This window comes from Strix uralensis, chromosome Z (genome assembly GCF_047716275.1).
Source record: "Strix uralensis isolate ZFMK-TIS-50842 chromosome Z, bStrUra1, whole genome shotgun sequence".
NCBI classification, from domain to species: domain Eukaryota; kingdom Metazoa; phylum Chordata; class Aves; order Strigiformes; family Strigidae; genus Strix; species Strix uralensis.
In genome coordinates, this window is record NC_134012.1 from 7511772 (window position 1) to 7528737 (window position 16966).

At 38.7% G+C, this 16966-nt stretch overlaps 1 protein-coding gene across 9 annotated transcripts in view; it reads left to right on the plus strand.

The window, feature by feature from the left end:
• The window catches only part of SSBP2 (single stranded DNA binding protein 2), a 204963-nt gene extending 191611 nt beyond the window's left edge, over nucleotides 1-13352 (plus strand). For all 9 annotated transcript variants that reach the window (XM_074856733.1, XM_074856729.1, XM_074856724.1 and 6 more), the window contains one exon: nucleotides 6-13352. In XM_074856733.1, coding sequence (XP_074712834.1) covers nucleotides 6-35 — 30 coding nt within the window. In that variant the 3' untranslated portion in view covers nucleotides 36-13352. The remainder of the gene's footprint in view (nucleotides 1-5) is intronic.
• Nucleotides 13353-16966: the final 3614 nt, after the last annotated feature.

Below are 16966 nucleotides of genomic sequence, written 5' to 3' on the forward strand. Positions count from 1 at the left end.
TTCAGTACTCCCCTAGCATGACAATGAGTGTGTGATCCGTTAACAAGTCTCGCCATGAAGACCACAATGAGTTGGCCCTCTTCAGAGAGCTACTGCAGAAGAAAATTATTCGTCCCAGTATACAGTTTAACAAAAGGATCTCAGACACAATCAGACCCGCCATATTTTTTTTTCTACCATCTCCCCTGTTTTGTCAAGAAAGTGGGTCCCAAACATGATTGAGACAGCTGTAAAGAGTGGCGTAACAGAACTGCCCAAGATGGAACTGCAAACAATTGTCTGTGTATGTACATGTGTGGGTTAATGTATATGTATGTGTGTGTGATATAGAAATACACACATACATATATAGACCTGCAGGACATTGTAAAATACTATCACATGACATCTTAAGTAGAAATGAGAAGTAGGGACTTTTATTCCATCTTTTTCTTTTTTTTTTCACGTTTACATTTTAATTATTAAAATTTGCTTTCCCTCTCCCCTCCTGAACTGTTTTATGTTGCATATATCACTGCTTTATAAGTTATTTTTTAAGGTGAACTCAAATGATAAATTCTTCTGATTTTGTAAATGTCTGCCATTACAGATAGGAATAAAATTGCTTATAAGAGCTTTCATTAACTTGTGTTTGATACCAGTTACCCTGTGAATCACAAACTGTACTGTCTCAAGAAATAGAAGAAAGCTCATCTTAATTTTTTGGAGAAATTTAATAATTTTCACCTAGTTTGGTGATTTTTTTTTTGTACTTTACCTTTAAAAAAAGCACTGAAGGTTATTTTTCTTCTTTAATTGACGCTTAATATCTGCAATATCTATTTTAAATGGAAGCCTGAATTTGATACAAGCTTCTCAGTTTATATAGAGTACTATAAGGTTACTGTAAGCGAGCTCCAATTGCTATAGAATCTAGCAATAAAGTGTCAGGGCTTCTTCTGCCCTTGGAAATGAGTTTTCTATTTAGCATGATTTTCCGTAGGGGTGGTAGTTAGTGGAAATACAGTAGAGTCCTTATCACCGAAACCTCTTCTAATAATTTACTGTTATTTTTCCCATTTTCAGTGATTCTCAGCTGAATCACAACAATCCACAGTCCTAATTATAAACAGTATTTCCCAAGCCCAGTCAGAAAATCAGGTCACCCTGATACTTGGGTGTGTTTTTTTCACCACGTCTACCAGAATGAATTCCCCCAAAACTTTCCAGTAAGAAGCTTTGGGGTTTTTTTTTTTTTAGCCAAAATGATGGAGTAAACTTTTTATGACTACTGACCTTGTGAGGGTCTTACCTTTTGCCATGAACAGAAGAGGAACAAAGATCTTTCATAACATTTCATAAAGAAGGTCAGATTGTTAGACGTGAAAGCTGGGAACAGAGTGGAGAAAAGGTATATGGTCTTAAAGGAGATGCTTCTGGAAGCAATCCCATGTCTCTTCAGGCAAAACTTTAAAACCATTATTGTACATTTAGTTCCTAATGACTTCCAGCTCCCCCAGGAAAACAAAAGTTTTCAGTTGTGTAGTGATCAAAAGGTTGATGATCAGCAATGCAGGCACAAAGTGGCTGAACAAAAATTCACACCACAGGCAAAAAGCAAAGTCCCCTTGTTGGACTTTGCATATAGAAGAACCACTTACGTAGGAGGAGCAGTTCTGAGATGTGATCTGTCCATGAAGTCTTACAAGGAGATTTTTAGCATGACCGTGTGATAAAGAACATTATGTAATCGGCTCATTGTGATAGGAGATGCACATAACGGGATGTGTAAGGAATAATACCATCTCCTAGCTCATTTTTATTTACATATATTATATATATATATAATATTTCATATATAGTATATGAAAATAAAAAGGTGTCACTTTTTACTCTCTTGTTAAGGCTATTAAAAGATAAAACTCTTAGAGGCTTAAAACTATGTTAAAATATCAAAGATTTTGGTAGCATTACTTTTTAGTAATAATAACTACTTTGATTAGTTGTAAACATATACTAGATAGTCATCATCTGGTTTGTGGACTTTATTCCCAGTGATTATGAAGGTTATATTCATTTGCTTATCTTTGGAAAACACTTTGTGGCTGTCTTAAAAGATGCAGGAAGCCCCTGCTATTGATTTGAGTAACAAAACTACAAAATCAGATCTAATTTCCTCAGACCCTTTGCTGTTGTCACTAATGCCACTGGTTTCAGTGGCTATGCCCCCAGTGCACCACAGCTTCTGCCATAAGCACTGCAGAGTCCAGGCATCCTTGCAGCCTGCATTTGACATCTATATTATCCTTGGTAGCCTCCTAAGAAGGACTTTAGGACTCTTTTCTGCCCAGTTTCAATCAGATGATGTCACTGCTACTGGACTAAGATAGATAGGCATGTCTGGATTATGCATCACGTGCCAAAGCCCATTCATGCACTAGGTAAGTGTGCCCTCAAGTGAGCTCTTAAGATGAGATGTTGGATGCATGTGGGTTCTGTTCTGTATCTCCAGGGGTACCCCCTGTACTGTCCCACACCAACCCGGGGCTCCTGCGGGCAAGCGGTGTGTCCAGTGACCACGCGACAGCCGCCCGTGGTGGCACCACTGAGGGCTCTCCTACAAGACAGAGTACATGCTGCCACTGAAGATCCGTACTGTGGCAGAATTAAGCAGAATTGGGACTTAGTATTAATCAGATACTCAATATTTTTTTTGTTTCTGAATTTGGCATTATCTGCAATATTTTAGTTTATAGGCACCTGTTAAGGATGAAAGTCTGACCATTAAACTGACTGACCATTAAATCTGACCTGTGCAAAGAAACCCCTTAAATGGAGCTGCCAAAAAATATTGATAATCATTATCAAAAGACATTATCCTAATTTATATACAAGAGCATAACATCCTTTCAGGCACATAACTTTTCTTCTGTAGTTCTTTTGAACTCCCTTCTATACAGTTTTTCTCACTTCCAGCATATCTTTGTTTCCATTTCTTTTCCAAAACATCTATATTGCTAAACATTGTTGCATTGATCCTGCAGCATTAATCTCAATAAATACATTCCTGGCTTCAAAATGAACAGGATCAGGCCCTGCTTTTGTAGCCTGTCATTTCATGCCCTGATATTGCAAGTTACTAGGTATGTCCAGCACTTCTCAAATGTAGCCCCACAGACAGGTGGAATAAAAAATGTGCAAGCTTGAAAATTTTAGATTTGGAAGATCTGCTTGAATACTTACTGCGTATCTTAGTGTTAGAATTTTAATCACCTTGCTTTTTTTAGGGAATGCTTACATCCCTATGCTTAACGTACATGGGTAAAGTTACTCATGCATTGGTAAGATCAGGTGATGATACCCATCCATAGGTTCTGCAGCTGAACCATTAGAAAACAATCTCACGTGCTAAATACTCAACTTTAAAATCCGTATCCCTTTGGGTTTGGTTTTTTTTTTCAAATATGCATAGAGCTTTTTGATTGTTCATTTTTTTCTTTCTTTTACTTATGAATCCATGTAGGATTTTCATCATATCTGAAGTATTAATGTGGAGAGAAAGACTATTTCCAAGCACTGACTCTTCACTCCCACTTATGTTTCTAATGCGCTAGATATCAGTGTGTAACGTAACTGCTGTTTACATCTGTCCTTACGCAACAGCAGTATTGATAATGTCAGAACTTGTCCAGCTCTGGGAGGAATTTTATTTTAAGTGGGGCAGGATAGTTTTTCCACACTGGGTTTTTAGTTAGATTTCTCTCTTTAATATAGAAATAAATAGATTGTGATTCTGTAAATGGATCTTTCAGGCAAGGCTAAAGTAAAGCTTTTTAAAAACAGAAGTGATAAAATCTTAGCAGAAATAGGGAGTGACGGATCTCTCATACTATGAGAACTCTGGCAAATATTCTGGTCCTATAGAAATCAGCTGAAATTGGGATTCACTTGTGATTTTTCACAGTGAAACCAGTGTTTTTACCTCCTGCTTAAACCTATGAAAAGGAGTATTTGTACCCAGATTTTATCTCCGTGTCTAAGTTTTGTATAGGCAAGAACAGGGTTTAGGGCAAGAAGGAAACTTTGTGAATCACATGTAAAGCATGTGGCCTGACGTGCATTGAAAAAATACCTAGATATTTGCATGTATGGGTTGCATTATTTTCTTAATTGCCTGTGCATGAGGAAGAACTGCAGTTGCACTCCATGTTCCCTCCCTCCACTGTAGAGTGAGCTTGGTATATGTAAAAAACATGGCAATAACCTTGAGTCGAGACTTGGCCACACAATATGCTGCCCAGTGACATAAATGTGCCTCAGCTTGACTCAGAGACATCTCAGAGTGACAGTCCCCAGATCAGAGGGTCACCCATCAGCCTGTGGCTGAGGCCACATTTGCCGATTTTATTTGGAAGCCTCTGGTTGCAGAGCCCAGACCACCAGTGGGACACGTATTCAGAGATGGTAACAACTTTCAGACTTACCAGCTTGCTCCACTTAATTTGCATTAAATGCCCCATGTCCCAAGACATCCAGCTGTTGCTTTCCCTTGCAGTGGGAATAAGCAGTGAGAAATATGTGGGCTAGTTATTTGTTTTAAATAATTCAAATTAGGAAGAAGTGAACAGAATCTTGCTTCCTTATGCGTAGCAATTCATGTGTCAGAAGGACAGCTTCTTGAACTGGCTAAAAATCATTTGAATTTTCCCTTGTCTCTGGCTAGCAAATGAAATACTGTGCACGTACAGATGATTTGGAATTAGATGGATAATTCAGTGAGGGACCAGCTGTTGCAATATTCAGTGCTGAACATTTTATTCTTTTTTTCCCTTTACCAGTCAAAATGAATTTTCAACTGATACATATTTCACTGATTTCTGTTTCTCAGATTAGTTAGTTAATTTTAAGTGATATCTCCTGTTCCTAGTCAGCTCTGATTCTTTGTGGGTTTTGTGGTTGCTAAATATGGACTGGATTCTTCAAGATTTGACCCTATACACTTGCATTTGGAGAATGTAATATAGAGCTTAACGATGTGGGGGAAAAAAAAAAAAAAAAAAAGATCAGTACAGGTAAATTTATTTTTCTTTAATTCATCATAAGTGATGATATAACCATGACTCCTGTCCCAAACATGCTTGGGTTTGGTTAGGCCCTAAGGATGGGAATCCTGACAGAGTGCATCTTTCAAATAAACCCCAAAAAACTCTTTCAACAGTGACAGCTCATTTCTCTTCAAACTGATCACACTAAGGTTTTAATTCAGGATTTAATGATATGAAATAACTATAAAAATTCAGTACACTCTGATAAATGATTTAGATTTCAATTTTAGTGTGTGCAGCTTCCTCTGTCTACTTTCCAGGCATTATTGGCTCAGTCCTGTAAACTGCTGCTCATGCCAGTTGTCCTGCTCAAACTTTTATGAAACCACTCACACAATGTCATTTTTTTGGTAGGATTTCACCCTGATCTGGGTGAAATATATAATCTGTCTGAGGTGTGACATTATTTGGCAGATATGTAAACTGAGTAAGTAGAGCAAAATACAGAGGGTCTGATGAAATTACCAAAATGATTCTTCAACATGGAAAACAAGAAAAAAGCCCTTATATAAAATAGTGCTTTGACTGCCTGCATGCATGCAAATTGTCTGCCAGTGTTCTTGGAAACAAATTACAGTAACAAATTTAGAGAAAATAAATAGATCATCTACTCAGCACATTAAAGCTCTGATCCTGAAAACACATTCACATTTGTTTGAAATTAAGCCTGAACCTAGATAATTTTAAACAGATTTAAGAATACAAGTAGTACTGTTCCGGACAGTGGGACTGCTAATGTGCTAAATCCATGCTTGAGCATGGACAGCCTAGAAGCTCAAATTAAGTCTTCCCTAAACAGACATTATTTTAAAGATTTTACCAATTCAGGAACCTGTTTATGTATCTAGTACTGATATGCAGAACAGATTTGGCTTTCTTCTGTTTCTTATTTTATTAGACCATTGTTCACTATTCCATGAACTACTTTTGTGAACTTGTCCTTCCATCTTGTTTTCAATTGTACAGCCGTAGTTTCCCTCAACATAGCTAACAGCTTTGCAATTTTAGTCCAAACTTCTATTTGGTGACTGTTCTCCATTTAAGCTTAAAATGTGTAAGAAAGCCTCTCATGTAATGGGAAAACTTGCCATAAAAATGTACAAAGGTTTTCTTGGGTACATGTTTTAACATTTAATAAAATTGCAATTTTCAGTTATAATTTGAAATGGTCACTTTCTAGCCACTATTTAATTCAATGTGCAAAAGAAATTAAGAAAACAAATTACCTTTTTATTCATTTATTTGTTTGATTTCAGCATCATAAATACTTGCTGAAAGACATGTTTTCGGGGAAATCAGATCAAAACAAGATTTACTACCTACTTGATATGAATAATACATGTGGACTTTATGTTGAAAGCTCCTTCCACATCCCCCAAAGTGGATTACCTAACATCTGATATGTACGACTTTGTAAGAACCTAATTCACAAATAGTCATTTCATTTGTCTGTTCTGTGTTTTCACTGTATCTCATGGATGATTCAGGGTGCCCTTTAGCTGTGCAGAGTTCTGTGGTTGTATCTCTCAGAAGAGTAACCGAGTGGTCAAACAGGCTTGTTCACAGGGTCTGGTAATTAAGGACTGGATAATATATCCACCAGGTGCGCGCTCAGAAACACAGTATTCATATGCTACCTCGCTGTTCTCTTGAAAACTTGTACAATTCTTGCAGTTGGGTCTGGGGCACTCTTAAGATTTTACAGTGCCGAGACTGAAGACTTTGCTAAGAGAAAATTCAGGCAGTTTAGTACTAGTTTTCATAGGGAATCAGCACAAAACATGGGGATTTTGCAAGGTGATGCATTTTCGCAATACCCTGGTTATACAAGGAAATAGACCATACAGTTTAGAAGTTTGGTCTGTTACAGAGATATATACAGTTCCTCAGATTAGGAGGGAATTTTAACAGTAACCATGACCAAACCTATATTTGTCCCTTTAGAGTGAAATCATCAGTAATCACTTCTGATGTGAAGAATTATTGCTATGGAACAACTGCTCCGATCCTTGAGGAGCCATATTATCAACTGGATGAACTGGATATTTGTAGGCTTTATTTTTGTTCTTTAATCTTCATGGTTTTTTCTTACTTGGACTTTCCCATTAAATGTACTGTGCCAGATCTTTGCACAAAAATCAGAGCAATTTGCCCAATAAACATACAGAAAGTTGTTCACATCTGTAACTAGAGCCCTACTGTATAAAGTTTAATTAGGGACACGGGTGTAATGACAAATAAGGAGTGAGACACGGAAGAGTGGCATGAGCAAAGTGGAAGCTGGCACTTTCTGTTAGTTAAGACTCAAGTACATTTTATTTTTTTTCAGGAAAAAATGCATTCATACAATAAACTTTTTTGCCTTGTAGTGGCTATTTGAGAAGTGTGAATCAAAATGGTGCCTATGCTTAGAGACCAATTTTGAGTGCTTTTTTTTTGTGGCAAGTATCCCCTTGCAAAAATGTTGCAGTGCATCTATTTTGTGCATGTTTGCCTAAAACCACAAAAACAGATCGATTTTTTTATGGATTGCTGTACACGCATCTAGCAAACACTTGTTTCTGATGGGGAGAGGAGGAAGATTTGATAGTGGGTGGGTTACCATATTGATGTGAATTACTTAAGCATTGGTAAACTATTGTCAACTTTGTTCACATTGCACAAGATACTCGTGTAGTCTACTGCTGGCATTATAACCTCAGTGATCCATGCATATTCTGTAAATTCCTGTAGGTTTTGTGTAAGAAACCTTGTCACCATTGCTTACTACTGTAAATTCTTGTTTTGAAGCAAGAGGTGGCTTTTGATTGTACAGCCATGTGTATTATATACTACAACAGTACTTGTTCTGTCCTCAAACCTTGCTGTTCACATATAGTTAAAGCTTTGTTAAGCACGCTTAGTGGTTTCAGAATTTATTTCAAACAGCAGATATATAAGCCATTTACAGGAATATTAAATGTAATGTAAGAGAATACAGCCCAGTTCATATCCTTTCTGAGAGCTTGGGGTTGGATTTTAGCAGACAACAGGCAGCTGCAGGTTAGCACATCTCGTGGCTCCGTGCCGGGCGTGCAGTGTGTGCTTTCCCACTGCTGGCACCTGCGAGCCTGAGAGATCAGACCCTGTGCAGCGAACAGGAGGGAAAGTCTCTCCTCTTGCTGTCCCCTGGCCAACGTACCTCTCATGGAGAGACCCGCCAGCCTGCAGGCTTCCTTGCACTATGTGAGCAAAGACACACTAGCTTTTCCTCTGGTGTCTTTTTTTTTTTTTTTTTTCTTTTTTTTTTCAAAAAACTTCTGCATAAGTGCCGGGACAGAAACCCATCTCTAAGGGTATGGAGTGGGTAAAGCACTGCCTCTGTATTGTGTCCTTGTCCCCAGCTACCAGAGGCTTTACATGAGGCAATGTTTTAAGGAGAATTTAATTATTTGTCTGTTTATTGAGACAGAAAAATAATCTGAATTCTTGAACTCTGGATTCTGTTTTTATTAGTATTTTATGATACACAACAAAGACCTGAAAATGTGTGTGTTCTTTGCTGGTTTCTGACATCAGAAATTCAAGTCCTGTCTAGACTGAAACACAATGATGGGGAAAGCGAAAAAGCTGGGAAAGTTGAAGGGGATTCTTACTTGTATTGTTTTAAGTTCTGTGTTTTATTTGTTTTTATTGATAGTTTAAATGTCTAGGTTAATCTTTGAAATAAAGGCACTCTTTGTTTGTGACTTTGCACCTTTACATAAGACTGAGTACTTGTAATATATGTTCCCCACACTTCCAAGCCACTCTGTAGATAAATTCCCTGTATTTCTAAGGTAGAAACCCCCCATGTTTCTAGATTACTTCAGCCCTTTGCAGAAACCAACAGGGTAATCCCAGTCCCTTATTCCCAAGTATTTGCAGGTCACATTTAAACAATTAGGTGTATTTTAGACAATGACTTTGAACATCATAAATGAACCTAATGTTCAAACTCCACTCTTTGGAAGTAAAGAAATCCACAGTAATTTTCCAAACCAGCAAGGATTAAATTTGTCAATATAAATATTAGTGTAGAAAATACCTGCAAAACTTGATACTGCCTCTGACCTTAAGCATTAATATTGATAATATTGGGGATCTCGCAAAGGTCATGTATTTGAGAAAAGCTGTATTTCTCCTCAGTGTGTGCTTCACTATCAACAGCTACCACAAAGAGCCAATCCTTGCCATACTGAAAGAGTTCAAAAGCATGGCAATACAGAATTCCCACAGCATCATAATAAGCCCTTGGAAGATGTACCACAGATACATCTTTATTTGAAGCCCTTAGACTCTGTCAGAAAACAGACCTGCCCCTGAAGGCTTCCCTTCTTTCAAAATCCTTTTTGAAACATACAGCTGTTTTTCACAGCTGTTGAAGTGCTGAGAGGTTTGGTGGTGTTGACTCTGTCGTACCAAAATACAACCCTCTGTGCATTTGTATATTGTGAGAGCCTCTCCTCAGAGAGTGCCTCTGACAGCTGGTGTAGCAGAGCTCTGGGAATCTGGTATTCGGAGAAGCCGCCTTGTCTAAGGACCAAACAAGGCAAAGAAGGCCATAAAATCAAGCCTCACTCTTGTATCTTTAAAAAGTTCCTTGTGAGACGGGAGCTGCAAAGACATGGATTGTGTGGGTCACGAACCACAAAGCATACCTGGGTTGGAGCCTCAGACAAGGCTTTTACAGACTGTTTTGTAATGGTAATACTGTACCACCCCATCGGACTGGTTTCCACTCCACACTGTGTCCTGATTCATCCTACCCTAATTTTAGCTGCCTAAAAATTACCAGCATAGGACTCTTCTGTAAATCAGAGGAGGGACAGAAGAGGAGATGCCTCTGGTAGATTGTATTATGGCATCAATTGCCCTCTTCACTGATAAATCCTGCATGCTTTTGAAGGCCTACAATTAGGTGGAATGAATCCAAGGGTTTATATTTACCTTCACATCCCTAGACACAAAAGTGTATTTGAGCCTGGTATGGGCAAGAATAATGCAGCTCCTAAGAACCTGAATGTGAGTGGCTTCCAAATGAGTTTCTGAATTCTTCAAACACAAGATTTCTGCCCTATAGTTGCTATTTTCTCCATCTTTACTTCCTTTTTTATAAAGAGGTGTAATTTGAACTAACTTGATTGAACATTTCTAGGTTTACACCTGCTTAGAAACCCTCACCTTTATTTGTTAAGTGGGCTCTCTCTTTGCCTGCAATGATTCATTCATTGAAAGCAACACATGAAGAAACAATTGGATAGATGAATCAGCACCAGCAATAGCATACGCTGCTTTTAAATTCAGCTGTGAGGTTGTAACTAAGATATTAATGTTCATACTTTCTAGAGATGGCTAACGATTCCTTTCCTGAGAGCTTTAAGTAATAAATCTAGGAGCTCCTAATTTAGGATTGTGAGAATACAGGTAGCAACGGCAGTTCATGGCTTTTTGGGTTTTGAACTTGCGGAAAATGTATACGATTTCACATGCTGGTCTGGACACGTGGAAAGTACCCAGTTTCAGACAGACCAGATCTTTGCCAACAGCATTGCTGCGGATTAGCAAAGCCCATTTATAGCAGGTTCCACCTCAGGCTTGAACCATACACCTACCTTATTCTAGTTCAACTTGCTATCTTTCTTCATTAACTGCCAGTACAAAATCATAACAGCAGTTGTACCAATTCTTCTTGTGAGCTGAGGAACAGCTGAAGTTTAAAAATGCGAATGTTGTAACTTGCACCTTTTCACCTTCATGACGTGTCCACATTCTCACAGCTGGGCCTGAGACAGCAGCTATCTCCAAAGTTGCCATATAACTTCATCACACAAAAGTGGGTGTAATTTTTGTTGTGAGTTTAACAGGAGTGCTGTTGATACATTTGCTTTATTTCCCGAGTTGCGAGTCATTCAGTGTTGAAAATGGTATGCATCTTGTGTAGCTATTAATAGAAAAATTAAGAATTGTTTTTTATGATATGCTAGTACAATCCCTGCTCTGCTGTTCAATATTTTGAGTGCTGAACTGAACCAGAATGTTACCTTCACAGATTATCTTAGCCTCATCTCTGCATGAAAATGGGTATGAATTTCCAGTTAATGTTTCTAGGTTCTCAGTGAATTCTGGGCCAAAGGTAAAACAGTTGCAGTGGGAAAGATTGCTGTGACAGCCCCTTACTGACAACTTTTCAGATGCATAAAGGCATTCTGTCGTCTGACACTCTTCCAGTTTTCTCGGTGGATCACCATGTTCTTGAATATCTTGATGGTTATTGTCAGCCAATGGAGGAAAGGTAGACAAGCTCACCACCCAGGAAGGGTAGAAATAGAGCAAGTAATGAGCTATCTTCTCCAGCAATCATTTATTTTTAGTGCTTAACTTTCAGTTAACATTTGTATCTTCAGTTATTATTTTACTGTTCAGTATCTTGAGGGGGTATGAGCAAAAATACATGAATATATATAATTTACAAGAAATACAGGCTTGTATCGTGCCTTTGTAATTCTCTTCAGCTTCGGTATCTATAAGCTACGAGCAGACAAACTTCTTCCCTCTTTTGGGGTGTTCTTTACTACATAGTAGCTGATGGCTTCATTAATACTGGCTATTTGAGTCTTCTGGGGCTAACATTTATGTTTTCCCAGGTGAAAATGCCGTAGTGTCCTCACCAGACATAAGCACAATGACATATCACTGCAGTGCATGCCGTCTCTTAGCTTCTCTCTACACGTGCTTGCATGTTGGAAATTTAGAAATGCTGCTGTATAAATTGCTACCTTGTTTACCCAATACAGGTGTTTTTCTGCATCCCTTTTTTGCTCAAAACTCCCATCAACTTGAAAGTTAACGATGGCTTGAAAGGGGGTTTTGGAAGCACAAAGGATGTGGGGAGCAACTCTTCAGTAGTTTACAGTCTGCTGTAAATTAATGTCTTCTCAGCAAAGAAATGTAGCATTTTAGCAGTAACTTCTTAGTGAAAACACTGAGCGTGCTTATCACTTGAGATTTTAAGAAAAAAGTGTCAGACTGTGTAATTGTATCTCATCTAGTTTTGACACTTAACCAGTAATATTCAATGAGGTATGAACCTCAGTTTTAGCTACATGTTCATGATATACCAACCAACGCAGAACTGAAGGGTGAACAGCCATGTTTTAGTATCGCAGCTACACAAGAAATCACAGTTTTCAAAAGGTTCTGTTTTGATTTTGTTCTTTACTGCTGATGCATTTTCACCACGGAAGTATTTTTCTATATAGTTACCTGAGGCTTCCTTTCACCAACCAAAATAGTCTGTAGCCTTCTGCACTGTGAAAGGCAAGCCCTGTGGAGAAACATGGGCTTTGCGCTTGCCCAGCAAATTAGCAGAAATTTCATCCAAGCCATAAAAGCCTCTTATGTTATTCTGTGTTTATGTAATTAAAGCAATTAGGGATAGGAGCTTCAGGAATAATGAGGTCTCTCTATCCTCCATTTTACTCTCTCTCTCTGTACTTCATAGGGATTTAAGAGTTCTTTTTTCAAGGCTCAGCTGTGTCTCTAAATCAGTGCAGTCTATGCATCATGTGAGATTTAGCTTATGGAGATAGCACTGGAGTGTGAAAGATTTACTTTTGGTAGCAAGGAGGAACACATGTCCCTGTGGACATGCACACTTGCAGACAGGTCTGATACCGAGAATTAAAAAAATCAAGATGGTACCAGTACATCAGACTCTATACTACAGTGGGGTTTTTAGCTTTTCTCATTTGTATTTTATTTTGCAGGAGAAGTTGGGGAATCTCAGATAACATGGGGAATTTTAGAAGTATATCACTCAACAATCATTTTATAAAGTCTAACTTCAAAATGCACTATGATTTATTACAAAAATATATTTTCTTCTGTTTGCTGACATGGTTGTTCCATTTTGTGATAAGTTAAACTCAGCAGTTAATTTGTTGCACTGCCTAGCTGCATGAATTCATCCAGTGTACATATGTACCTGTGCAGCATTACTTTGGGTTTTGTATTTGAATTTGCAGTATTGATTATTATTTTTGTATTTTACTTTGCCTCTGTTATTGGAATTGTAGTAAACATAATTTATACATATGATTTTACAACTGTTTTGCAATTGAAAAGTCTTCTTTAAATTGTAAAGTTTTATTGATGGATACTCATTAAAATGGTATAAGAATTATATTAACAATTGTTTTGTGTTTTGATGCTCTCTGTACATAAATATATGTCTATTTATCTGTTTAATGGTGCTTGTGTCTTGCGATTTTGGATACATTTTAGAATAAAGTTTCATTTTACAAGAAGTAGTTGTATTTTCACAAGCTGTGTCAAAAAACCCCTTTTTTCCATAACTAGGGTTATAAAAGAAACATACAAGTCTCTAAAGTGTTTATAACTTCAGGCAGTAATAGTTTCAAGAACATGGAAGTATAGTCTAAAAAGATGCACAGCTATGTATTGTAGTTGATTTACTGCAGTAACGGACATCTGTATTTAAAACACTACCAAAAAGATCCATTTTGGAGGTGTGTCCTACAGCTGCTGACTCCATTGGTAAGAAAAGATTTGTGAAGGTGTTAAAGATGTCACGATTATCACGAGTGTTATTTTGCAAGGAACACTAAAGCTCTCCAGTCACACGTACATCTGTTTAAATATAGAAGAAATTTTGGTAGAAACCTGAAAACCAATTCTAGATTACTGGCTTCTGCGGAATTTTGGTTCTTAATCAGACCTCCTTTGCTACCCCCTTGTTCTATACCATTTCTCAGAATAAATTCTAACTTGGATGAAAGGCAGGGCTGGAGCAGTTACACTATTAGTTGAGTGGGCTGCTAGCTGTCTATGTGCTGTATGACTGAACAGTACTTCCTGCTGGCTTTAATGACTTTACAGAAGATTTATTCACATCTAATACTGAGCTCATCTTTTATTAATAAATTACCTTGCCTCTTCTGGCACACTTCCTGTACAGGCATTGTGTCTTGTTCCTCACAGCACTCGTGAGCTACGCTATTGTGCTGCACTGAGTTTTTTAAGTTATGTTGCTTCAATTACAAATGCATGTTATTAGGAGATGGTAACCTAATATCCATTCTGTTTTTTTCTTTGTAAATGTATTTAAAACAGTACTGCACTTCTTGGTTTTGTTGTTTTTATTATTTCTGTTCAGCGGGAGAAGCCTCAAGCCATTAAGTGCGAATCATTTAGCGACAAAATCTTTTTAAAACTGCATTAGCAAGCAACAGTTCTTGAAGGGAAGTTAATTTCTTAGTCGGTTAACCAGACTTCTAAAGTTGAGCTCACTCTAATTCACCACCAGTTCTCATTAAGTCAGTGACTGAGTGATGTATGGGTGTGGATGTAAGGCATCCTCTGTCTGCCCTTGACCATTTGTTCCTATCACCGCAGTGGGCATCAATAAAGAGAAATCTGGTGGTTCACAAAGCTGCTTCCCACTGACTGCCTTAGCCGTGTAGTGTTGGTCCAGCTACCTTCATCTAGTGGTGATGCCAGAGGTGCCGGTATAGGCTACTGTGCCACAAAAGATACTTTTCAACTGGGAAACCACTGAAAAGCATAGACCTCCTCTGTGAACTTGGGCCAGTAACTTAATTTCTCTGATTCTTCAGCTGTGAAAGGAGAACAATAGTGACCATGCAAGTATTTTCTGAGAACAAACACACTGAACGCTGTAAAATAGTTACTCCAGTGGAGACTCTGTAAGAAACTACGGGAGTGTAAGGGACTGCAGAGAAAGGAGTCTGAAGCCAGCTGGAAGACAGGCACTAAAGTCTGTTACCTCAGCAGACAGGGTCCAAGGAGAGGAGCTGGAGGGCAGGAGAAATGCAGCATACAAAAGCAGAGGCTCGTTGGGAAAAGGGCATTTTAGGCTGTGAGTTCCCTCACCTCAGTCTCCAGGTGTGCCTGCCAAGTGTCCAAAGCAGTGGAAGGCATGTGTGTTGCTCATTTGGTTCCTGGGTGGCCATTCCTGTTCTTGAAGGGCAGCTCCTACTTCCAGTGGACATATTTCAAAATACATCCTTCCCTTAGACATCAAGGGGTATATACAGCTCTGAGGTGTGTTTTTCAAATACCAGCTTTTCCCAACAGAAACAAAAGAAGTCACCTTTTCTGTTTCTTAAAAACTCCTCCACACAGCCTGAGAGGTCTGCTGACCACTCACCCCAAGCATGTACTCCTCCACATACTTCAGAGAGTTTTAGGTGTGAGCAGATTTACATTTAACTTTTACCTCTCTGTGACACTAACAGCTTTGTAGCTCCTGATCTCCCAGCAGACAACAGATATATTACGAGCCAAACACCTGACCACTGGCACTATGTTAAGTGGAGGGGAAAGCTACCTGTGAAAGAACAACAAATAAGCATTATCTTAGAGAAATCCTGGCCAATGAGCATGACAAAGGTAAACCTGAAAACAAATTTGCAAATTACTGGCCTAGGCAGGCAAAACACAAGTTTTTTTTTTTTTTTTTTTTTTAAATAGAAAAATGTTTAGTTCTGTTTGAATACTCTTCTGAGATCCAGGATCCATGGTGTGAGAAGTCGATACCTGAGTTTTTGTCATCTGGATTGAGCAGACAAGGTGAAAATACTGGCTGCACACTGTGGACAAACCCTTTTCAGGTAGCAAGACTGAGGTATGCCACTGCCAATTCAAGAGAGTCTGTTTCTTTCCTTCACAGAAGTCAGTCAAAGAAGGAAAGAGAAATCAGTACAAACTTTTTTGTCTGACGCAACAGAACAGAAATAAATCTAGGGAATAGCACAGCATGCTGATTCTGAGAGCCAGTGTCCTCTGGAATGTAACTGGTATGATGGTACAAGCCATCCTGTTGCTTGCTAAAAGGCTTTGTTAAAAAGAAACAGATCTTGCTATAGTGCAATGATAGTAACAGACCATGTGGGAAGAAAATCCCTACTCCACTTAGAAACACTATCTTGGTGAGGCAGGTCGGTTAAAATTCAAATTTTCCTGGCTGTTACAGGTTAAAGCTGGATCTTTAACAATGTTTAAATGAACCAGCATTCATGATATAAATTTATGTATGTTTTTAATAAACACGGGAAGCCTGTCATTGGAATAGTGGATAACAAGTTGTAGCTAGATGATAAAGAGGAAAGGCTGTAAGGAAACACTACAGAAAACAAATAGTCTTGCTGCTCTATTGAAAACCATGCTATTTACAATATCCAGGAGGGGAAAGATAGCAGAGTCAAATATAAGCTTTGCAGTCTTTCCTTAAAGACCATTTACAGGTTACACACTCTGCTCTGTTGAAGCAACATGTCTGCTTCACCAACCAGCCCTGCCTTAACAGCTGACAAGCCCAGCCCGTGAGCCTATCTCCAAACTGCCCTCTTCAAAGTGGCTGAGCCTTCAATAGCAATAACGCTGTATCCATGGCAATAGTCAAACGTTGACCTTTCTGACCGATTCAAGAGTGATTGCTCTACTCTTCCTCAGCAATGCTTATATTTTCATAGCTTGCAAGAGCAGCAATATCCTGCAGTACCCTGCTAGCTATGTGAGGAGGAGAACGCAAGAGGAGAAGCTGTCTATGGGGTCTCCAGTTATTAACTCCTGCGGGAATAGGTGACTGGGGCCATGGCAACCGAGGTAGGTGTCCAAATGTCCATACCAGCAGTGACACTCGTTCACCAGGCCGCAGCACCTTCCTGCTGGGACCACCAGTGTCTGGAGATGGGAACGTGTCTTCCCTGCGCCCATCTGCTGGGCTGTCAAGTTGGTGACAACACAGGAGAGCAAGACTTCGATAAAAGAAAAATAATAATAATCTGGGCAAACTATAAATATTCCAGTGGCGATGCGCA